The 23,975-nt window shown below is 49.8% G+C and overlaps 1 protein-coding gene across 1 annotated transcript in view; it reads left to right on the top strand.

Annotated features, from left to right (window-relative positions):
* Nucleotides 1-8,522, top strand: part of LOC147125347 (X-linked interleukin-1 receptor accessory protein-like 2) — a 330,990-nt gene extending 322,468 nt beyond the window's left edge. Inside the window, exon 4 of the mRNA XM_086001805.1 lies at nucleotides 8,352-8,522. Within this exon, the coding sequence (XP_085857931.1) occupies nucleotides 8,352-8,518 (167 nt within the window). The 3' untranslated portion in view covers nucleotides 8,519-8,522. The remainder of the gene's footprint in view (nucleotides 1-8,351) is intronic.
* The last annotated feature ends 15,453 nt before the right edge of the window (nucleotides 8,523-23,975 follow it).

Here is a 23,975-nt window from a genome sequence, read left to right as displayed (position 1 = left end):
GGGCCGCACGACGCCACCTTATTACACGGTACTTCTAAGCCCCCTGTCAGGGAATGGCCAGGGGCCATGAGGGAAGATGAATGCAGCCGCTCCGCAAGCCCTCAGCCGGCGAAGCCAACAAACACTAAGAAGAACAACCATGGAGACTGCATGAATAAAGATAATTTTTTATTAAACAAAAATGAAAAGCCCTTCCCACATGAATCCCCAAAAACAATAAACGGGCCCCACAAAAAGCCCAACAAACGACTCACTCCCACAAACTGGGGAGGAGCCACTCCACCTTTATTGAAACCGGGCCTCAACATCGGCCTAACGCAAAAAAAAAGCCCTCCAAAAGCACAACCATGGGCAAAATAAAGATGGCCACCGCCATATTAAAGGAAAGCTGGCCACACCCTCTACTGAGTGGCCCGCGAGGGCGAGACCTTGGCCAGCATTTTGCCTCCCCTGCCCTGCCTGCTGCTCCTTCGCAAGCTCTGCCCAGTGGCTGCTGCGAGGCTGGGGGAAGGCGCCTGAGGCTCAGATGCCCTTCCGCCAGATGCCGCTGGGGGGCGGCCTACACGGCGTTTGGGCCTCGAGGGGCCGTCTCCTGAGTGGCGCGCCTGAGCCTGGCCACCATCAGCTGCAGCCGCTTGCCCTTGACGCCCCAGAGGGGGAATGGCGGCGACGGATGGTGCAATGTGGGCCAGCTGGCGTCTGGGATGCGCTGGCTGGTGCTGTGGCGCGGTGGCACTCGGCCGGGCCCGCACTGCAGGATCCGCAGCAATCAGCCGACGGCCGGCTTGCTGGGATGGTCCAGCGCGGCGCCTGCCCTGGCGATGCCTGCCTGAGACAGCGCGTGTGGCAGCAGTGAGTGGCCCTGTGGTCCTGGTGTGCGCGTGCATCACATCCGCCAGGGTCTTGACGGCATCAGTTAGCATGCGGCCAGTCGCGGCAGTTGCTGCCCCGAACTCGCGCACACTGGTCGCCAGCGACTCGATGGCCTCAGGCATGCGCCCCACCACGCTCATGAGCTCCGTGTGGCGCCGGTCCGAGTCGTCGGCCATCTGATCGAGCTTCCGCACCTCCTCCGAAGTGAAGGTGTCCGGACTGGAGTCGCGACTCTCCCGCTGGGGAGGAGGGGGCCGAACTAGGGGACCCTTGCCGCGTTGGTGACGGCGAGTGTGCCGAGCAGCAGCACTCCCCTCTGATCCTTCCCCCCTTTGGGGGGAAGGCCGCGGGCCACGCGCACGGCTGCTGGGTGGCTGGACGCCACTGGTCCCAGAAGCTGCATTGCCCTGCGACAGTTCCTCCAGGCACTCGTCCAGTGAGGAGGTGTCGAGCATTTCCTCCTCTCCTGCGGGACGTGACTGTTCCCCCGAAGGTCCGGCTTGCTCCTCCTCCTCCTCCTGGTTGGAGGTGCTGTCACTGGCAGCCTCAGGGTCCTGGTCGTCACCAGCTGAAAGCAGGAATGCACAAGAGTAGCTTCAGAGTGAGGAGACGGCGTCAGCGAGGGAGTTAGGACTGGTGGGATTCAGCGCATTGGTGGGACAGTGGCAAAGGAGGTAGCTCGGATGGGCCAGTGCGACGCGAGAGGGCCAAAAGGCGAGGTCCTTACCATTGCCGGGCAGTGGAGGGTCGGATACACCGCACGCTGTGGGGACAATCACACGTGCTCCCATGAGCACACACACGCGCTCCTCCAGCCGAGTGAGCTTCTGCAGCTTGGCGCGGCCACCCCTGGCACGGGCCTGGCGATTAAACGCTACTTTAGCCTGCAAGAGAAAGGACGGGCTGTAAGTGCGCAGTGAAGCCCTGATGTAGTGTGCACTGCCTCCCATGGTGGAATAGCTTGGACAGAGTGAAGCCCTGATGTAGTGAGCACTGCCTCCCATGGTGGAATAGCTTGGACACAGTGAAGCCCTGATGTAGTGTGCACTGCCTCCCATGGTGGAATAGCTTGGACAGAGTGAAGCCCTGATGTAGTGTGCACTGCCTCCCATGGTGGAATAGCTTGGCCAAAGTGTAGAGTGCCGAATGGCCATTTGATGCTCATGACTGTCCCAATGCTGCTGGCTGAGGGCTGGCCAAAAGGACTTTCAGGTCCCTTTGCCCATCATGTCAGGTGTACATGCAAGAATGAGGAGGAGACTGGAAAGGCTACTCACCCTCACAATCCTGGTCAGATCGTTGTACTTCTTACGGCATTGTGTGTGGGTCCTGGGGGCCTCGCCGGTGAACGTCACCCTCTGGGCGATCTGCTTCCAGGCTTTGGTGTAGTCGTGGTGGGTTGGATTCCTCCCACTGTCTGGAAACAAGATCTTGCGCCTCACCTCCAGAGCTGTGAGCATGATGTCCAGATCACCCTCTGAGAAGCGCAGGGCACGCTGACGGGCCTTCTCTGGCGTTGCCATGACTCCCTGGGGCTGAGCAGTAGTGTTGAGGCCTCTTTGCAAGGCTGCAGTGTGCAGGGCGTGGCAGCAGACCAATTCGTCCCTTCCCCCTTTAAGAGCTGGTCGGCACCACGGGGTCTGCTGTCAGTGCAAAAATGACCGCACCCGTGCTGCGCCCCGCCTGGGCGCTATCCCTCTGGACCGCCGGCTTAGCGCCTAAAGAGAGTAGTGGAACGCCTCTTTTAGCGCTCCACCAACCTCTTAGGGCGAAGCCACTGAATTCCCGGCAACGGGGCGCTACTTTGGGGCGGGCGCTAACTTCGGGCGGGCGCTAAGGTTAGCGCCCCAAAACTGCCTATACTGAAAATCTAGCCCATTAAGAGGTATTCAAAACGAGACGAGATGGTGATCGGACTAGTGGAGACAAAAGACGGCTCAGATTAGGTGTGAAATGTCCTGGCAGAATGAGAGACAGCTGCCATGTGGGAGAAAAAAAAAGGAAGGGGGGGAGGAGGGAAAAACCAAAACAAAGGGGTGGATAAAAAATATAAGTAAAAATGTAATAGGGGCCGAGGTTATGATCTGAAATTGTTGAACTCGATATTGAGTCCGGAAGGCTGCAAAGTGCCTAATCGGAAGATGAGGTGCTGTTCCTCGAGTTTACGTTGAGCTTCCGTGGAACAATGCAAGAGGCCAAGGACGGTAAGGTCCGAGTGGGAATGGAGCGGTGAATTAAAATGACAGGCGACCGGAAGCTCGGGGTCACCCTTATGGACTGAACGGAGGTGATCCGCAAAGCGGTCACCCAATCTGCGTTTGGTCTCCCCAATGTAGAGGAGACCGCATCGTTAGCAGTGAATACAGTATACTAGATTGCAAGAAGTACAAGTGAATCGCTGTTTCACCTGGAAGGGGTGTTTGGGGCCCTGTGTTTGGGGACAGTGGGAAGGGGGGAGGTATAGGGGCAGGTGTTACATCTCCTGCACTTGCACGGGAAGGTGCCAGGCGAAGGGGAAGGGGTGCTGGGTGTGATAGAGGAGTGGACTAGGGTGTCTCGGAGGGAGCGGTCCCTACGGAATGCTGGGAGGGGAGGGGCAGATGCGTTTGGTGGTGGGATCACTTTGGAGGTAGCAGAAATGGCGGAGGATGATCCGTTGAATGTGGAGGCTGGTGGGGTGAAATGTGAGGACAAGGGGAACCCTATCGTGGTTCCGGGAGGGAGGGGCAGGGTTGAGGGCAGAAGTGCGGGAGATAGAACGGACACGGTCGAGGGCCATATCAACCACGGTAGAGGGAAATCCTCGGTTGAGGAAAAAGGAAGACATGTCGGAAGCACTGGTGTGGAAGGTGGCATCGTCGGAGCAGATGCGGCGGAGACGGAGAAACTGGGAGAATGGAATAGAGTCCTTACAGGGAGCGGGGTGGGAGGAAGTGTAGTCCAGGTAGCTGTGGGAGTCAGTGGGTTTGTAGTGAATATTGGTCAATAACCTACACCCAGAGATGGAGACGGAGAAGTCAAGGAAGGGAAGGGAAGAGTCAGAGATGGATCATGTGAAGGTGAGGAAAGGGTGGAAATTGTAGGCAAAGTGAATGAAATTGCCTAGTTCAGGGCGAGAGCAGGAAACGGCACCGATACAGTCATCAATGTATCGGAAAAAGAGGTCAGGGAGGGGACCTGAGTAGGACTGGAACAAAGAGTGTTCCACATATCCCACGAAAAGGCAGGCATAGCTAGGACCCATGCGGGTCCTGTACTTACCTTTACAGCCTTCCTTCCTCTAGCTTTCGGGAGTCCACCATTCAGCCGGCACAGAAAGCAGAATGGCTGCGATCTGTCAAAAGTGACAGCCTGCAGCTTTCAATGCCGGCGAGATTTCTAACTGAGTCTGTGTAGAAGGACTCAGGTTAGAAGTAAGACTGTCAGTGTTTGACAGCTTCAAACAGCTGTCAAACACTGATATTTCATCTGTCAACACATCTTGATAGATGAAATTTCAGTCTGTGACGTCACCTTTTGCTGGGTGGCCCTTAATTGGCCTGCTGAGCCCGCTGGGCGGGCTCAACAAGATCAATCAAGTGAAAATCACGTGGATTGGCCGCATCTCGATGGAGGCGGGACTACAACCCGAAAGTTGTAGTCCCGCCTCCTTCCCGACCTCTGAATGAAAATTGACCCCTAAGTCTCCAGCAGCTATGCTTTTAAAAAGTAGTCGCAAGGCCTGCTTTTAACAAGGTAAGTGGTAAATTAAGTTAAATTAAAACATTTTTTCCACAGGTTTATTATTTTTAAATACTTTAAAGAAAGGTAAGTTTATTTTTAGCCCCGTTAGAAACTGTAATTAATTTTTTCAAAAATTTAAATTATTGTTTAAAATACTGTAGTTCTTTTATGTGATTTATAGTTATTTTTAAAATGTGATTTAAAAAAAAAATGTATTTGAAGTTTTAGTGATGTTTTGGGACTAAATTGTATTCATAGATTTGACAGCTCTTCCTGTCAATTTGATGAATACAGATTCCCGGCCCCAATTGGCTCTCCATGGTCCACGTGATCCCAGGGGACGCATCGAACTAACTGCGCCCTTGGGATACGCGAGCACTGCGCGCCGGCAGTTGGAGGAGGCCCAGGATCGGAATCCCACGGGGGCCCACAGCTCAACGGCCGGCGCGCTAGGTAAGTGCAGGTCGGAGGCTTGCACCCGCGGGAAGCCCCCGACCCGAATTTCTGGGCCAATCATTAATTTTTCTTTTCCTTCGGTTGCTCGTTCAAGTGTGGGGCTGTGCCTTCTTTTCTACTTCACGTTGTATATTTTGAGAGGCGCAATACGCGAGTGGACAGAAGCTTGTTTCTCAGGCCAAGTCCCACTGAAATGTACCAACAAAAATGTCCCGGCTTTGTCGTTCAGAGCAACCTCTTCTATCATGTTCCTTGTGCTCCGTTCTTGAACGCAGTATTTTATTTGTGTACGTGACCTAGCATAACACCAGCTCATATTGGAAGACAACTTTCTTTTCGGTCAACTGTTTTTTAAATTTCAGTGCCATTTTCTATGTTGGAGAAAGTAGTACTTTTGTTGTGCTTTTAACAATAAATTCCCTACCTTTTTTTTTTCAAAATTTAAACCACTTTCTTCTTCTTTTATCATTTGGCAGATATTATTTATTTAGGTGAAGAATTTCAACTGTGCTGTGCAATGATATGCTTGTCAGAAGCATTTGGATTAAGCACTCTGCATTGCATCTTAGGATCGGATTGTTTATCATCAAAGATAATATTGTGCTACAGTTTCGGGTGTTACTTTATTGTGACACTTGTCTTATGCAAAAAGTGAACCAGTGAGCAGTAGTTTGGATAAACGTAAGGAGATAACAGTTGGCCCATCAAGCCTGGGTTGACAAGCACACTCATCGTATGAATTCCAGGCAATAATTAAAAGCAATGAGCAAAAACCAGAGGACATTCGATTATATTTTAACCACACCGATTCTTTGAAGGAATGGATTATGTTATGCTAGAATGATAAGCTAATGGCAAAAGGCTATACGCTGCATACATAGGAGGAAAAATTCAGTTGTTTGCGCCTCCCATTAGCGCCTTAAGAGGGCGCTAATTGGGGCGCAAAGCAACTAGCGCCCGGGCGCGGCGATGTTTGCGCCACTCGCGAAATTAACTAGACATTTTGTGGCAGCGCTAAACACTAATGCCACGATCTCCTGCGCCGGCAGATTGTGACATCAGTCGAGTGCGCAATGCCCTGGTAGTGCCCCGGACCGGATATTGAGTGGCGCCCCCTGCCTTACCGCCTGCCGCTAGCAATGACAGGTTGAGGGGAGCGTTTTGCAGTCAGAAAGGGACTGGGGGAGCGCTATTTAAAGGCGACCGCTTCCTGCCTTTTTTTGTCGGTAACATTTTTGCACCACGCATTCTGTGAGAGAGAGAGACTTCTGGAGAGATTCAACGCTGTGTGAAGGAGTTTTGAGTAATGAGCAGCACTTTGCAGGTTCATTTTGATTTGCCCTTCCTTGCTTCGCCAGCGCTCTGAGGTAGCGCCTCACTCCTCGGCCTTTGCGCCTTAAGACAGGTGTGAAGCGTCTGATTTAGTGCTCCAATCACCTCCAGGGGCGATAAAAGCCAAGTTTGCTGTCGGAGGCGATAATTAGCGCCAGGCGCTAAACTTTGCGCACGTCCGATAATGGCGCCCCAAAAGGGGCGATACTGAACTTTTCCCCCATAGAAGTTCAAAAAAACAATTTGCTCTTTTAAAAGAAGCTGGGATTGTTCTCATTAGAGCAGGTAAAGTTAAGGGGAGATTTAATGGAGGTCTTCAAACTACTTTTAGCGCCCTGAAAAAGTTAGCGCCCCCGCGCCCGAAATTCACTGGTAACGCCCCAAATGGGAGGCGGGATGCTACTGGAAGCATCCCTCCTCCCTCTTGGGGCGCTGTGAGTGAATCTCGCAGCGCTACGTGCAGCAGCGCTGTGCAGTGTGGCATTTCGCGCTGCGGTACTGCAGGCCTTCCTCCCCTTAATAAAGGTGAGGGGCCTAGCGCAGCACAACCCGGGGCCCCGCTGGGCCACCAGGGATCGGTGTGCTGGCAAAAGAGCCCGGCACTTCTCTTGAGTGTAGCGTAGCCGGCACCCCATAGCGGGGCTGCACAGAAGGCCAGGGACAGCAACGGGAGCAGGAGCTGGCAGGCGGCCAGCAACAAAAATGGCTGCCCGGCACCTCCCCTTTAATCTGCGTCGCCATGGCCACAGATAGGCCCCCCCACTGACCCTGTCGGACATAGCGTCCAGCGGTAAGTCAGGGGGCGCTACGGAAGATCGCGGCCGGGGCGCTGCGTGCAGCGATGACTTCATTGCCGGAGGCCCAGCACTGCGGGGCGCTAACGGTTACCGCTGCCACTAACCTCCCGCTGAATTTCACGGGAGGCGTTAGTGGCGCAGCGCCCAGGTGCTAGTCGCTTTGTGCCCTGTTAGTGTGCTAACGGGAGGCGCAAATCAACCGGATTTTTCGCCCAAAGTGTTTTGATAGAGTCGATAGGGAGAAACTGTTTCCACTGGCAGGAGGGTGCGTAACCAAAGGACACGGATTTAAAATAATTGGAAAAAAGCCATGGGGGAGATGAGGAGACATTTTTTTATGCAGCGAGTTGTTGTGATCTGGAACACACTGCCGGAGAGGGCGGTGGAAGCAGATTCAATAGTAACTTTCAAAAGGGAATTGGATAAATACTTGAAAAGAAAAATCTGCAGGGCTGTGGGGAAAGAACGGGGGAGTGGGACTAATTGGACAGCTCTTTCAAAGAGCCGGCACAGTGGGCTGAATGGCCTCCTTCTGTGCTGCATAATGATATTCTATAATTTTATACAGCCCCATAGTACACTCTCAAGACATCCCAAAATTCCTCACAACCAGTGAATTAATTAGCAGTATGGTCACTGTTGTGCCATAGGAAAATGAAGGAGCCAATTTGGACAGAGCAAGATCCCAGAAACGGCCATTGAAATGAACAATCAGTTAATCTGTTTCGGTGGCTTTAGTTTACGCAGGAAAATTGGACAGGAAACCGGAGAACTTCCTGTTCTTCAAATAGTGCGGTCTCAGTTTAACATCTCATCAGAAAGACGGCACGTCTGACAATACAGCACTCCCTCAGTACCGCACTGAAGTGTCGGCTTAGATTATGCGCTCAAGTCCAGGAGTGAGGCATGAACCCACAGCCTTCTGACTCGAGCAAGAGTTCTAATGACTGATCCAAGCTGACACACAACGCGTCTTTGTTTTAATAACAACTTCTTCCTCCCCTTGCTATGATCAGGTTGACACAGATGTTATATTTGTTACAAAGAAGTATATACGCTTCAGACAGGTGAAGTGGTGCAATGTAATCATGCCGAGCTGACGTTTTTCTTTATATACCCTAATACATGTGTCACATTCTAATCATCTGTGGGCTTTCTTGTATCTTTCAGCTGTACTCACTGACAAGCTACCTCAGCTTCTACTCCCTCTGGAAAACCAACAAAGTACTGTAGATGTCCAGCTGGGTAAGTTCCTTCCTGGGGACGTCATCCTTCTCTTCTGCACTGTGAACATTAATATTGTTCTGCTAATCTTCATCTCTCACATGTTTACATAATATTTTTCCCACACCTTCTCCTTCATTAACTCGTGCTTCCTATTTTTACATAATTCTTTTTGTATCACTTTTGTTCTCTGCAGTCCCCAGTATATCACCAAAAGCAAGAGGCGGAATAAAGGATGTTGACTGTGATTCTGTTGAAACTTTCACTTTTATCTTAGGCAGCCAGGCTTTCCAAAGCTGTCTATCTCTTTAAGACAAGTTGTCTGTCCCGATATTCCCAAAGACATCCTTCAACATTTATCAGTTAGTTTAAACTGAACTAAATAACACATTCAAAAGATCTGACTTTTTTTCAGGCAATATAACTTTTAGGTTTTTTTTAATGTTGCAAAATGGCTAAGCATGGTAATGTTGGACGGAGCTTTCAACTTCAGGGCTTAAAACAGGCGGTAGTGGATCAGCTGCTAAAGGAGTGAATAACAGGTGGAGCGAATAATGGGCAGAGCGAATAATGGGCAGAGCGAATAACGGGCAGAGCGTGTAACGGGCAGAGCGAATAATGGGCAGAGCGAGTAATGGGCAGGGCGAATAATGGGCAGAGCGAGTAACGGGCAGAGCGAGTAACGGGCAGAGCGAGTAACGGGCAGAGCGAATAACGGGCAGAGCGAATAATGGGCAGAGCGAGTAATGGGCAGGGCGTTTAATGGGCAGAGCGAGTAACGGGCAGAGCGAATAACGGGCAGAGCGAATAATGGGCAGGGCGTGTAATGGGCAGAGCGAGTAACGGGCAGAGCGAGTTACGGGCAGAGCGAATAATGGGCAGGGCGAGTAATGGGCAGAGCGAGTAATGGGCAGGGCGAGTAACGGGCAGAGCGAGTAATGGGCAGAGCGAGTAATGGGCAGGGTGAGTAATGGGCAGAGTGAGTAACGGGCAGGGCGAGTAACGGGCAGAGCGAGTAATGGGCAGAGCGAGTAATGGGCAGAGCGAGTAACGGGCAGAGCGAATAATGGGCAGGGTGAGTAATGGGCAGAGCGAGTAAAGGGCAGAGCGAGTAATGGGCAGAGCGAATAATGGGCAGGGTGAGTAATGGGCAGAGCGAGTAATGGGCAGAGCGAGTAATGGGCAGAGCGAGTAATGGGCAGGGTGAGTAATGGGCAGAGCGAATAATGGGCAGAGCGAGTAATGGGCAGGGCGAGTAATGGGCAGGGCGAGTAACGGGCAGAGCGAATAATCGGCAGAGCGAGTAAAGGGCAGAGCGAGTAATGGGCAGAGCGAATAATGGGCAGGGCGTGTAATGGGCAGGGCGAGTAACGGGCAGAGCGAGTAACGGGCAGGGCAAATAATGGGCAGAGCGAGTAACGGGCAGAGCGAGTAACGGGCAGAGCGAGTAACGGGCAGCGCGAATAACGGGCAGGGCGAATAACGGGCGGAGCGAGTAACGGGCGGAGCGAGTAACGGGCAGAGCGAGTAACGGGCAGAGCGAGTAACGGGCAGGGCGAGTAACGGGCAGGGCGAGTAACGGGCGGGGCGAATAACGGGCGGGGCGAGTAACGGGCGGAGCGAGTAACGGGCAGAGCGAATAACGGGCAGAGCGAATAACGGGCAGGGCGAGTAACGGGCGGAGCGAGTAACGGGCGGAGCGAATAACGGGCGGAGCGAGTAACGGGCAGAGCGAGTAACGGGCAGAGCGAATAACGGGCAGGGTGAGTAATGGGCAGAGCATGTAATGGGCAGAGCATGTAACGGGCAGAGCGAGTAACGGGCGGAGTGAGTAACGGGCAGGGTAAGTAATGGGCAGAGCGAGTAATGGGCAGAGCGAGTAACGGGCAGAGCGAGTAACGGGCAGAGCGAGTAACGGGCAGGGCGAGTAACGGGCAGAGCGAGTAACGGGCAGAGCGAGTAACGGGCAGGGCGAGTAACGGGCAGAGCGAGTAACGGGCAGGGCGAGTAACGGGCAGAGCGAATAACGGGCGGAGCGAGTAACGGGCGGAGCGAGTAACGGGCGGAGCGAGTAACGGGCGGAGCGAATAATGGGCAGAGCGAGTAATGGGCGGCCAATCTATTATTATCCGCTTTACAGCACCCTCCCCTGAAAGTGAAAGTTCCATTTGAAATCAATATCCGTACTGGTGATCCTGAGATGATCCTTCAGTTAGTGGTCAATAAATCAATAATAATCATCGCATTAGACTTCCAGCTCTCCACTTACCCAGTAAACAATGGGGTGACAGCCAACCCTTACTGGAGAAAGGAATAATAGAATGTAAGAGGAAACCTGAGCAAGGCAACTATCATTCCACTGAAAGTGAAAGGAGCTTTGCACTGTTTTAAGCTTTGAGCAGGGCGTAGGGTGCTGCAGTCGGCCTGGATTGGGGTAGGATCTGGATTCTCTGCTTGGATTTTGGCAGCGGTCTTGAGTTCCTGAGCTGCTCCTGAGCAAGAAACACCCACTCCCTCTGGGCGTGGGAGGGTGGGAGGCTGAACGCCAAAGTTGGAGAAGGCCGAAGGCCCTGGGTTCATGGTAGATGCTGGATCCAGTGTGGGCAGAGGCTGGCCTTGGAGGAGGCAGAAACTCTGTGCCCTATAGGCTGGCTGTGGAAGAGGGCCCACGCTTGGGTCCTCTTTTTATTTGAACCCAAAAAGCCCAATTCGACTGTAAATAAACAAAAGTTCAACTAAATCTTAGCAAATCAAATTAAAATTTGGTGTTCCGAATTGATGATGCACTCCAGTCCCCGCGGCGCCCAACGGTCGCGGAAATACTCAAGCGTACCGGCGGACACCGCGTGCTCCATCTCCAGGGCCACCCGGGCGCGAACATGGCCGCGGAAGAGAGGCAGGCAATCCGGCTGGACGACCCCCTCGACCGCCCGCCCACGCTTGGGTCAGGTAGAAGAAAGCCCAGGCTTGGGCTGAGAGAGAGCGAGCGACTGGGAACTTTTTTTTGGGTGGGAGGGGAAAGAGGTGAAGGGGACTGACTACAGAGAATGAGGATTGGTCCATGGTAATCATGGGACTAAAATATCAATGGCTGTATAGTTCCCATGGAGCAATCAGGTCACGAGAAGTGAAATGAGGCTGGGCACGTGATGATGGGGAAGTCAGATCACCAGACGGCGACAGAGACTGAATGGGTTCACAGTGTAGAAGCTAATATAACTTCAACATTCTAGTAACAAAGATATACAGCTTTCCTTCTTATGAAAAAAAAAGGCCTTTGTTTAACTTTCCAATTCAGGTTTTGGCTTTTGAATCAGATTTAAAACTATTCTTCCATTACCATTGACAATCAAGGATTGCTGTTTAGTAGTGCATCACATGACAGGAAAGGGTGATTTAATGCGAAAATTAAATGCATGGTGTTTGACAAGAATAACTTTAATGAAAAATATTGCCTTGTGTTTTACCTGATATCCATTGGATTTCAAGCTTTTTACCATATTTTCTGATGTTTTTATTGAATAATTATTTAATGTAGTGAAAATTTTGATTGTCTTTATTATGCTTGGGCTTTTATGGATTTAATATTTTTGGTGCCTACTCTTTATTTGTGAGCACATATACGTGTAGCTTTGGTTAACCTTGCGTTTTCTTAAACTATGGGCCGTATTTTGTGGTCAGCGGCGTATGAAAAGTGCCTGCCATTCGTTACACTTGTACTTGCCCATAGACTTTCCATGGGCTTTTGCCTGGGAACTTCCGGTCGGCCAACTATCCAAAAAGCGCAGCGCCCGCTACAGGGGATCTGGGGCCTGTGTGAACAGGACAAGCAACTGTGTATCTCCTTAACCAATCAGATTGAAGAATGGTTAACGAGCAGCGCAGAGTCTGAACCAGGAAGTGTCAGTTAGAATATTGAATTCATTGCCAAATCAGGCACAGAAAGCGAAATAAAGAGAGGGAAAGAAAGATGGGATTAAGAGAGAGAGAGATAAAAGAGACAGAAACAAAAAATTAAAAAAAACTTTTTTTCAAATCTCCAACAATATCTGAAGGAATGCGACTCCACACTTGTAACAGTTAATTTTCAATGCCAGAGAGGTTGTTTGGCAGTAATTAAGACTTATCACGCCATTAAAAATGTACTTACACTGGAAAAAACAGTAAGTTAAAACTTAAAACAAGTGCGACTGCAGCTACCCTATGTCCTGGTTTACGGACAAATTGATTCAGGGAAATATCTCTGTTCATCAAAGCAAAGTCCGTATCTCCGATGAGGGTAAATACAAATACAAGCCCTAACTTTTTCTGGCAAGTTTAGTTCGTACATGTTGTCATAAATCTCATCAAGAAACTACTTATGAAATAACGCTGGACGGCCAGCTGGTGGCGCCGTCCAAGGAGTATAAATACTCGGGCGTTGGCCCCAGCTTGCCAGGGACATTTTGTAAGACAAGGAGCTAGTGAAGTACAACTAGACCTCCATGTTCTGAAACAAGTTGATTAAAGCCTTGCTTTATACTCAAACCAAGTGCGTAGTGAGTTTTATTACGTCACATGTCAGGTAAGTACAGCAACCTCACGCCATTGCATGTATTTCAATGGCGATTCTCTCGGCGCGATACCACTATAGCAAAGCTTCAGGAGGAGCAGGGCCTCTCGGACAGCAACTTCCTGATTTCCGCATTTAACTGCGCAAGTGCAGTCACTGGAAATTGCTGTCCCCATTACACTTTAATAACGGTGAGAACTGTTGGCATCACTGTTATTTCTACCACAAAATCCAGCCCATTATGTCACCAGGCACACCTACAGTAAATACAAACAGTTAGCATAATGAAAGTGATTTAAGATCAGGCACAAAGGTTTCCTTATATAAAAAAAATCTAATGTTGGTTATCTTCTTTTGTGGAGCAAGGTTTCATATGGTAACTGTGTACGGCACGATTAGTGTTATAGTGGAGTCAGCAGTTTTTGTGTGATTTTTCTTTTAATCATTAAGACAGACTGTTAGATGAAGTAAAATGTTACCCTATTAAGGTTGTTCATATGTGCTGGTTTCTGGAAAAAATCTATCTTCAGAAATTGGATGTGATTTCATCAGATTGCTTGAGCTGGCCTATTTTCCATATTGCATAATATGCCACCAGATACTGCAGTCAGAACTGACTAGCATCAAACCTCCTTGCTTCCAGTGTAATGTCAGGTGGTGCATTGGGACTGTGGCGAGGGAGGGGAGACATGGATTGCATTTGGCCTGGCTTTCTGATCAAGCTGCTCATTTCATAGACTGCTTTTCCCTCTCTTTCATTCCCTCCCTCATTAATGAGCAGCGCAGAGTCTGAACCAGTTAGTTAGTAAGTTAGAATATTTAATTCACTGTCAAATCAAGTACAGAATGTGAAATAAAGAGAGGGAAAGAAAGATGGGATTGAGAGAGAGAGATAGATAAAAGAGACAGAAAGAAAAAGTTTAAAAAGTTTTTTTATCTCCAACAATAATTAATTATCTGAAGGAATGAGGCTCCACACTTGTAACAGTTAATTTTCAGTGCCACAGAGGTTGTTAGGCAGTAGTTAAGACTTATCACGCTGTTAAAACTGTGCTTACACTGGAATGGACAAGCCCTAACTTTTTCTGGCGAGTTTAGTTCGTACATGTCAGGTAAGTACAGCAACTTCACACCCTTCCATGTATTTCTGTGATGACTCTCTTGGTAGCTCAGCAGGTTTATCCATGAGGAGCTGAACCATTCAGACCAGGGGGGTGGCAGGTTTAATCCCAAGTCTGTGCCTGAGTTAGATGATCTCACTCAAGTCCAAGAAAGAAAAACTTGCATTTATATAGCACCTTTCACGATCCTCAGGATGTCCCAAAGCACTTCATGACCACTGAAGTACTTTTATTGTGTAGCACTGTTGTAATGCAGAAAACGTGGCAGCCAATTTGCGCACAGCAAGCTCCCACAAACAGCAATGTGACAATAACTTCAGAGGAGTTATTCAATCTTCAATCAGTTCGTAGTGATGTTGGTTGAGGGATGAATATTGGCCAGGACATGGGGAGAACTCCCCTGCTCTTCTTCGAAATAGTGCCATGGGATCTTTTACGTTCACCTGAGAGAGTAAATGGGGCCACAGTTTAAAGTCTCATCCAAAAGGTGGCACCTCCGACAGTGTAGCACTCCCTCAGTACTGCACTGGAGTGTCAGCCTAGATTTATGTGCTCAAGTCTCTGGCGTGGGGCTTGAACCCATGACCTTCTAACTTAGAGGCGAGGGTGCTACCCACTGAGCCACAGTGCCTCTGAGGTAGGGGAGGTATAATTGACCGGGGATCCCACGCCTGATGGCCACCTTGTCACCCTATGCGTTTGGGTGGACGTCAGAGCAGGATTCTCAGCGTCTCTTTCGTCCACAGCTTAAAAACCTCCCTGCGCTCACCATTAAAGGCTCAGATATGAATTGGAAATAGAGTGCTTGGGAAAATGGAGGTACTGGAAGGGAGTCTCTTCCCATAGCACTGTACTTCAGCTAGAAGTTGGCACCTTCAGGAGGAAATGGTAAGAGATTACCCAGGCAACTTACTAGTATGTTATTAATGAGCTGCACAGGAAATAACTTTGGAGCCCAGACAGCAGTTTTTTAATATTGCGATATAAATTTGAGCAGCGTAGGTACTACTAAGACTGTTTTCTCACTTTTATTTCCAAGGCTTTTCTTTTTCACTTATATTCTGTCCATTGTCTAAGCCTCTCCTCCCCTGAAGTTATTAAGCCCTTTGCAGGGTCCGTTTTCTGCTGGAGTCGGCCGCCCTCCAAGTGAATGCAGCTACTGCCTCTCAAAGCAATTGGTACCCTTGCCTTTTGGGTGGGTAGAGTGGGTGGGGGTGTTGGGGGCGGGGAGCGGGGGGCGGGGGTTGTTCAGAGACATAAGTGCATGCAGACTTCACACCCGGGGGGGCGGGGGGTGGTGGAGCCAGGAGGAGTGGGCTTTTGGTGGGTTGGCAGGGCATTCACAGCATTGCCATGCTCTTGCCGATGCTTTGGTTGGGGGTGGGCAGGGTGTGGGATCCACTCCCTCGAAAGGTGAGGAGGCCGGCTCCTGCAGGCCCAGGCCCTAATAACAACATAAGCACATAAGAAATAGGAGCAGGAGTAGGCCATTCGGCCACCATTCAATAAGAGCATCTTTTACCTCAACTCCACTTTCCCGCCTGAACCCCATCACCCTTGTTTCCCTTAGTGTCCAAACATCTATCGATCTCTGTCTAGAATATACTCAACGACTGAGCCTCCACAGGGTAGAGAATTCCACAGGTTCACAACCCTCTGAGTGAAGACATTTCTCCTCATCTCAGTCCTAACTGGCCGAACCCTTATCCTGAGACTGTGACCCCCCTAGTTCTAGACTCTCCAGCCAGGGGAAGCAGCCTCTCAGCATCTACCCTGTCAATCCCTCAGAATCTTTTATGTTTCAATGAGATCACCTCTCATAGAAACATAGAAGATAGGAGCAGGAGTAGGCCATTCGGCCCCTCGAGCCTGCTCCGCCATTCAATGAGATCATGGCTGATTGTCCAAATTCAGTACCCTGTTCCTGCCTTCTCTCCATATCCCTTGATCCCTTTAGCCTTAAGAAATTTATCCAACTCCTTTTTAAATATATTTAATGAATTGGCCTCTACTGTCGTCTTTGGCAGAGAATTCCACAGGTTCACCACTCTCTGGGTGAAGAAATTCCTCCTCATCTCTGTCCTAAATGGCTTACCCCTTATCCTTAGACTGTGACCCCTGTTTCTGGACTCCCCTGCTGTAAAGTCTGTGGGTTGTATAGCGAAGTAATACACAGACTACAAGAGTAACTTTAACAGGACTTTACTATTCGAAGGTCAGGGCGAATCTGCCCCATAAATCCTGACACAGCACTTATATACTGGTGTGGTCACCGTCGGTATTACAGTATACAGCAGCCAAGATAAAGTAGTGCCACACCTAAAATAGTTCTCTTAAAAGTGAACGGTTACATACGATAGTTCTCTTAAAGGTAGAACAGTTACATACACTACAATCCTCCCTTTTTAGCTTACAACATACTTATTCCCCATTAACCATATCATTAGAACATATATACAAATTATGTAAAACAGTTCACAGGTTCAGTCTCTCTGGAGGTCTCCTGACTCTGTCCGGATAACGCCTCGGTGGTGTAGTAGTTTTCGGCGGGGTAGTAGGTTCTTCCGGCAAGGCCGATTCAGCTTGAAGGACAGTGTCAGGATCATCTGATTCCAGTATTACCAGATCGGAGGTAGGTGCTCTGGGTATCTCTGTTTCTACATTAGCCGTGTAAGGTTGTGGAGTAGGTTGGCTCTTTGTGGATGACCCTATGATCTGGTCAACATGGCACCTTATTATGCTGTCACCAATGTTCACTGTATACAGCAGCGGCCCTAGCCTTTTTACAATAGTTCCCGGCTGCCATTTCTCGGTACGGTAGTCCCGGGCCAAAACTTGTTGACCTGTCTGAAAAGATCTAGTTGGCCTTTCATTCATGCCCTGGAATTGCCGGTTCTCTACGTCCCTTCTGACGTTTGGCTTAATCAAATCCAGCCGGCATCTTAGTCTTCTATTGAAAAACATCATGGCGGGAGTTTGATTTGTGACCGCATGTGTTGCATTCCTGTACGCCAACAAGAAGCTATCTACCTTATGTTGTAAGTTGATGTTCTCATTACCCATGGCCTTTATGGCCTTCTTGAAGGTCTGGACAAACCTTTCAGCTAAGCCATTGGTGGCGGGATGGTATGGGGCTGACGTGTAGTGCTTGACCCCATTGCTTTTTAAAAACTTCCTGAATTCTTCGGACACAAATTGTGGTCCATTATCAGAACAGACCTGTTCCGGCAGCCCATTCCTGGCAAACATGGTCCTTAATATTGTGATGGTTTTTTCCGTGGTGGTGGAGGACATCTTTATTACCTCCGGCCACTTGGAGTGTGCATCCACCGCTATTAGAAACATTGAGTCCATAAATGGACCAGCAAAGTCGATGTGTACCCTTTGCCAAGGAGATGAGGGCCACTTCCATGGATGCAGAGGAGCTTGTGGTGGCGCGTTTTGGACCTTCTGGCATCCTAGACAACTCTTGGTTATTTCCTCGATGTCTCCATCAATACCTGGCCACCACACAAACGCTCTTGCTAGGTTCTTCATTTTCACTCCACCCAGATGCCCCTCGTGAAGTTCCTTTAGCACCTTATGCTGAAGTTTGGGTGGGATCACCACTCTCGATCCACACATCAAGGTTCCTCGGCACACTGACAGCTGTTCTTTCCGTTGCGAAAATGCTGGCAGTGTTGGTTCGCCATGTGCTGGCCATCCCTCCACTGTTAGATCGTAGACCCGTGAGAGAGTCGGGTCATTTCTTGTTTCATTCTCGATCATCGAATTGGTTACTGGTAGACATTCTACTATGGATGAGTGGAACATTTCTACCGGGTCCATTGTAGCCGCCTCTTCTACTACCGGCAACGGTAGGCGCGATAACCCATCAGCATTTCCATGCTGTTTGGACCTTTTGTATTCAATGTCATATTGGTGTGCCCCAAGTAACACGGACCACCTCTGTAACCTTTGCGCTGTCATAGTGGAAACGGCCTTGTTAGGGTTGAATATGGACACCAACGGCTGGTGGTCTGTCAGTAATGTGAACTTCTTGCCCTGCAGGTAATGATTGAATTTCTTTACTTCCCACACAAGGCTGAGGGCCTCCCTGTCTATCTGAGCGTAATTTCGCTCCGCGGAGGTCAACGATCGGGACGCAAATGCGACTGGCCTTTCTGAGCCATTTGGTAACTTGTGTGAAAGTACTGCTCCAATTCCATAAGGGGAAGCATCACAAGCTAGACGAAGAGGTAACGTTGGGTTGAAATGAGCCAACACTTCCTCAGAGGTAATCAACGCCTTGCTTCTGCGAAAGGCCTTTTTACAGTCCTCGCTCCACTTCCATGGCACTTCTTTCCGTAACAGAGCATTCAGCGGATGTAGCACCGTGGATAAATTTGGCAGAAACTTGTGATAATAATTAATCAACCCCAGAAACGATCTCAACTGTGAAACGTTTTCCGGAGCGGGGGCCTTCACGACAGCTTCTATCTTGTCAGGCGACTTGTGCAGCCCCTCTTGGTCAATGACATGACCGCAGTACAAGATCCGTTTCTGGAAGAACTCACATTTCTGCCGATTAACTCGAAGGCCATATTCCTTCAACCTGGTGAGCACCAGTTTCAAAATTGTGAGGTGTTCCTCCTCGTCTTCTCCCGTAATCAGGATATCGTCCAAGTAACACTGCGTGCTTGGAACACCTTGTAAGACCTGCTCCATTGCCCTCTGCCAAATTGCTGGAGCCGAAGCTACTCCAAAAACCAGTCTATTATAACGATACAAGCCTCTGTGCGTGTTGATTGTGAGATACTGGCGCGACTCTTCCTCGACTTCCATTTGTAAGTATGCCTGTGCCAGGTCTATCTTGGTGAAGTGTTGCCCGCCAGACAATGAAGCAAAGATATCCTCAATCCGCGGAAGCGGGTATTGTACCGTGTGAAGCACCGGATTAACTGTGATCTTGAAATCTCCGCAGATGCGGACCTTCCCCAGTCCCCCTGGCTTGTTACTTGATGAAGACTTCATGACGGGAACAATGGGCGTGGCCCACTCACTCCAGTCCACCTTAGACAGTACCCCTGAATGTTCAAGCTCTTCCAGCTCTGCCTCCACAGCAGGTCGTATCGCGTAAGGCTTTGAAAAATTTTGGGCTTGCATGTTCTGCAATCTTGATTTTTGCTTTAATGCCTCTCAGTGTTCCCAGTCCTTGCTGGAATACCTCTTTAGCTTCGTCCAATATTCTAGACAACCGTTCAGGTTTGACCGCTTCCTTCCCGGAATCTACCGTCATTATGTTTAGTGAATGCCAGTCTATCTTTATTTTCCTGATCCACTCCCGTCCCAGAAGTGGTGGACCTCCCTCGGGCAGCACATACAAGTCCATCCTTTGGTGATCTTTGCCTTTGTATCTCACCTTGACTTCTATCTTTCCGATGGGGTATACTTTGTGCCCCGTGTATGTCTGCAATACTATCTCCGCATCCCGTAGGGGAATATGTTTGAATAACTTTTTGTAATCATGCTTATTCAGGACCGTCACCGCCGATCCGGTGTCCACTTCCATCTTCACTTGGACTTTTGCAATCTGTAGTGTGATCCAGATAGTTTGTCGGTCAGCTTCTTTACTCACATTATGAATCCTTAGACTACCCAGTGCCTTGCTGTTGGAGTCTGAGTCCGAATTCTGTTCATCTGTACTCTTCCCAGTCATCTCATGTACCTTTCTGTACTTCTTCTGCGGTGACTTATTATTGTTTCTCTTCTTTCCTGACCGGCATACCTTAGCTATGTGGCCAAGCTTGCCACATTTCCTACAGTCTTGGTTTTTAACCCAGCATTGGTTCTGGTCGTGTGTTGTCTTCCCACAACGAGAACATTTCGTTGTACCCGAAGTCATTTGATCCACACTGAGTACCGCTGTCTTCCGCTGCATTTCCGCCGTGCCTCTCGCTGCGGCTTCGTGCGATGCTGCAATAAGGACAGCCTTGTCAAGTGTAAGATCGTTCTCTTCGAGTAGTCGTTTTTGCGTTCCTTCCTTTGACAATCCACACACGAACTTGTCTCGCAATGCCTCTGTCAGATTTCCTCTAAACTGGCAGTATTTCGCTAGTCTATGCAGCTCGACCAAGTACTCCGCGTTGCTTTCCTCTTTTCGTTGCATTCTCCCGTAAAATTTAGATCGTTCCGCTAACATCAGCGGTGCGGGGTTCAAGTGATCCTTCAGAACAGCAACAATATTAGCGAAGGTCTGATCCGTCGGTTTAGCTGGTGATAGAAGATGCTTCAATAACCCATATGTCTTCGCGCCCATCGAGTTTAGCAAGGTTATAGCTTTATCATCATCTTCTATTTTATTGGCCTCACAATATATCTCGATACGTTCTACGTACGTGGCCCAATCTTCCACCTCGGCATCGAAGTTGTTGATGTTACCATGCTTAGGCATCTTCACTATCTCTCACTATCTTTCTGCGAAACAACAGGATTTCTCTTTAACTTTTTAACTTTTTCTTTTTTTTCCAAAATGGCGGGTTCCCGCGCTTGTCTTCTTCCCCGTCTACTGGCAAAATGGCGGTTTCCCGCTCCTGACTTCTTCCTCTGGTGGGAGGGGTAAGCTTTGCCCTTGGGCGACGACCGCTGGTTTACGGGGTTTGTAGCCTGTGCGCCGGCTTCAGTTTATTCTGAAGCGCGCGCTAGAAAAGCCGATCGCGTTCCTTGTCCCCCCCCCTTCTTCTTTTCGGCAGGGGCATCCGGCGCTGGGGACAACCAGTTGGCGTCGGACAGATCCAGCTCCTGGTCCTTCACGGCAGCTGCTGCAAGCCGCTGGCCGGAACCTCGCTCGGTCTCTCTCGGGCTCTGTCTCTCCCGCTCGCGCGGCTCTCACTCGCTCTCTCTCGGGCTCTGTCTCTCCCGCTCGCTCGGCTCTCGCTCGCTCTCTCTCGGGCTCTGTCTCTCCCGCTCGCGCGGCTCTCCCTCAGCGGCTTTAAACGCCTCTCCCAGACCTCCCGCAGTCCGGTCCTTTCCTCCCCGGCTGCGGCTGATTCTTCGTGGGTTATTTAGTTATTTATTTATTTATTGCCTCCGCGCCTTATGATCCCGGTCGCAGCGCCTCGCGGCCTCGGTATTTGTCCGGCCTTTTTCGCCGTCGCGGTCTAGTCGTCTCACGACGCTCCCCAGCCCGCTTGTACCGCGGCTTCTGCTCCACGCTGCCCCAGTCTCAGCGCCTCTGGGCCCGACTTCTGTCCGGCTCCTTTCCCCCTCGACCGTGGTCGAGTGCACCGCCCTTATCCTCCGTTTATTTGTTTCTATTTTCCCTTTACTCACAGTCACCGTGGCCGACTTGCTTCTCGTGCTAATCGGCTCACTCCCCACCGTGGCAGAAGGGACAATCAGTGCCTGTTGCTGATGGAAGGCGTCTTGTTTGAAGTCTTCCTTCCTTCTTGCTCTGCAGCCTTGAGTTTTCTCTCAGCAAAACGACGAGGGCGGTTGCCTCTTCTCGACGCTTCGTTAACTGCTTCGGACATATTGCTGCACGCAGGGTAAGATCAAACTCGTCGCCACTGTAAAGTCTGTGGGTTGTATAGTGAAGTAATACACAGACTACAAGAGTAACTTTAACAGGACTTTACTATTCGAAGGTCAGGGCGAATCTGCCCCATAAATCCTGACACAGCACTTATATACTGGTGTGGTCACCGTCGGTATTACAGTATACAGCAGCCAAGATAAAGTAGTGCCACACCTAAAATAGTTCTCTTAAAGGTGAACGGTTACATACGATAGTTCATTTAAAGGTAGAACAGTTACATACACTGCCATCGGGAACATCCTTCCTGCATGTAGTCTGTCTAGTTCTGTTAGAAATTTGTAAGTTTCAATGAGATCCCCTCTTATTCTTCTAAACTCCAGCGAGTACAAGCCCAATTGACCCAATCTCTCCTCATACATCATTCCTGCCATCCCAGGTATCAGCCTGGTGAATCTTCGCTGCACTCCTTCCATGGCAAGAACATCCTTCCCCAGATAAGGCGACCAAAACTGCACACAATACTCCAGATGTGGTCTCACCAAGGCCCTGTACAACTGCAGCAAGACATCCTTGTTCCTGTACTCAAACCCTCTCGCTACGAAGGCCAACATACCATTTGCCTTCTTAACCGCCTGCTGCACCTGCATGCTTACTTTCAGCGACTGGTGCACAAGGACGCCCAGGTCTCGTTGCACTTCCCCTTCTCCCAATCTATTGCCATTCAGATAATAATCTGCCTTCCTGTTTTTGACACCAAAGTGGATAACCTCGCATTTATCCACGTTATATTGCATCTGTCATGCTTCTGCCCAATCACCCAACCTGTCCAAATCATCCTGGAGTTTCTCGGTATCCTCCTCACAGCACACACGCCCACCCAGCTTTGTGTCATCTGCAAACTTGGAGGTATTACATCTAGTTCCCTCATCCAGATCATTAATATATATTGTGAATAGCTGGGGTCCAAGGACCGATCCCTGCAGTACCCCACTAGTCACTGCCTGCCACTCGGAAAAAGAGCCGTTTATTCCAACTGTTTGCTTTCTGTCTGCCAACCAGTTCTCTATCCAAGTCAATACCTTTTTTTTTATTCATTGATGGGATGTGGGCGTCACTGGCTGGCTAGGCCTGCATTTAGTGCCCATCCCTAATTGCCCTTGAGAAGATGGTGGTGAGCCGCCTTCTTGAACCGCTGCAGTCCATATGGTGTAGATACACCCACAATGCTGTTAGGAAGGGAGTTCCAGGATTTTGGCCCAGCGACAGTGAAGGAATGGTGATACAGGTCCAAGTCAGGATGGTGTGTGGCTTGGAGGGGAACTTGTAGGTGGTGATGTTCCCATGCGTCTGCTGCCCTTGTCCTTCTAAATGGTAGAGGTCGCGGGTTTGGAAGGTGCTGTTGAAGGAGCTTTGGCGAGTTGCTGCAGTGCATCTTGTAGATGGTACACACTGCAGCCACAGTGCGCCGGTGGTGGAAGGAGTGAATGTTGAAGGAAGTGGATGGAGTGCCAATCAAGCAGGCTGCTTTATCCTGAATGGTGTCGAGCTTCTTGAGTGTTGTTGGAGCTGCACTCATCCAGGCAAGTGGAGAGTATTCCATCACACTCCTGACTTGTGCCTTGTAGATGGTGGAAAGGCTTTGGGGAGTCAGGAGGTGAGTCACTCGCCGCAGAATTCCCAGCCTCTGGCCTGCTCTTGTAGCCACAGTATTTATATGGCTGGTCCAGTTCAGTTTCTGATCAATAGTAACCCCCAGGATGTTGATAGTGGGGGATTCAGCGATGGTAATGCCATTGAATGTCATGGGGAGATGGTTAGAGTCTCGTTTGTTGGAGATGGTCATTGCCTGGCATTTGTGTGGTGCGAATGTTACTTGCCACTTGTCAGCCCAAGTCTGAATGTTGTCCAGGTCTTGCTGCATATGGACATGGACTGCGTCAGTATCTGACGAGAGTCGAATGGTGTTGAACAGTGTGCAATCATCAGCAAACATCCCCACTTCTGACCTTATGATGGAGGGAAGGTTATTGATGAAACAGCTGAAGATGGTTGGGCCTAGGACACTGCCCTGAGGAACTCCTGCAGTGATGTCATGTGATTGAGATGAATGACCTCCAACAACCACAGACAACTTCCTTTGTGCGAGGTATGATTCCAACCAATGGAGAGTTTTCCCCTTGATTCCCATTGACTTCAGTTTTGCTAGGGCTCCTTGATGCCACACTCGATCAAATGCTGCCTTGATGTCAAGGGCAGTCACTCTCACCTCACCTCTTGAGTTCAGCTCTTTTGTTCATGTTTGGACCAAGGCTGTAATGAGGTCAGGAGCTGAGTGGCCCTGGTGGAACCCAAACTGGATGTCAGTTAGCAGGTTATTGCTG

This window comes from Somniosus microcephalus, chromosome 1 (genome assembly GCF_052327205.1).
Source record: "Somniosus microcephalus isolate GS21.2 chromosome 1, FLI_Smic_1.0, whole genome shotgun sequence".
In the NCBI taxonomy this organism is placed as follows: Eukaryota; Metazoa; Chordata; class Chondrichthyes; order Squaliformes; family Somniosidae; genus Somniosus; species Somniosus microcephalus.
This window is presented reverse-complemented; position numbering and strand designations above follow the sequence as displayed.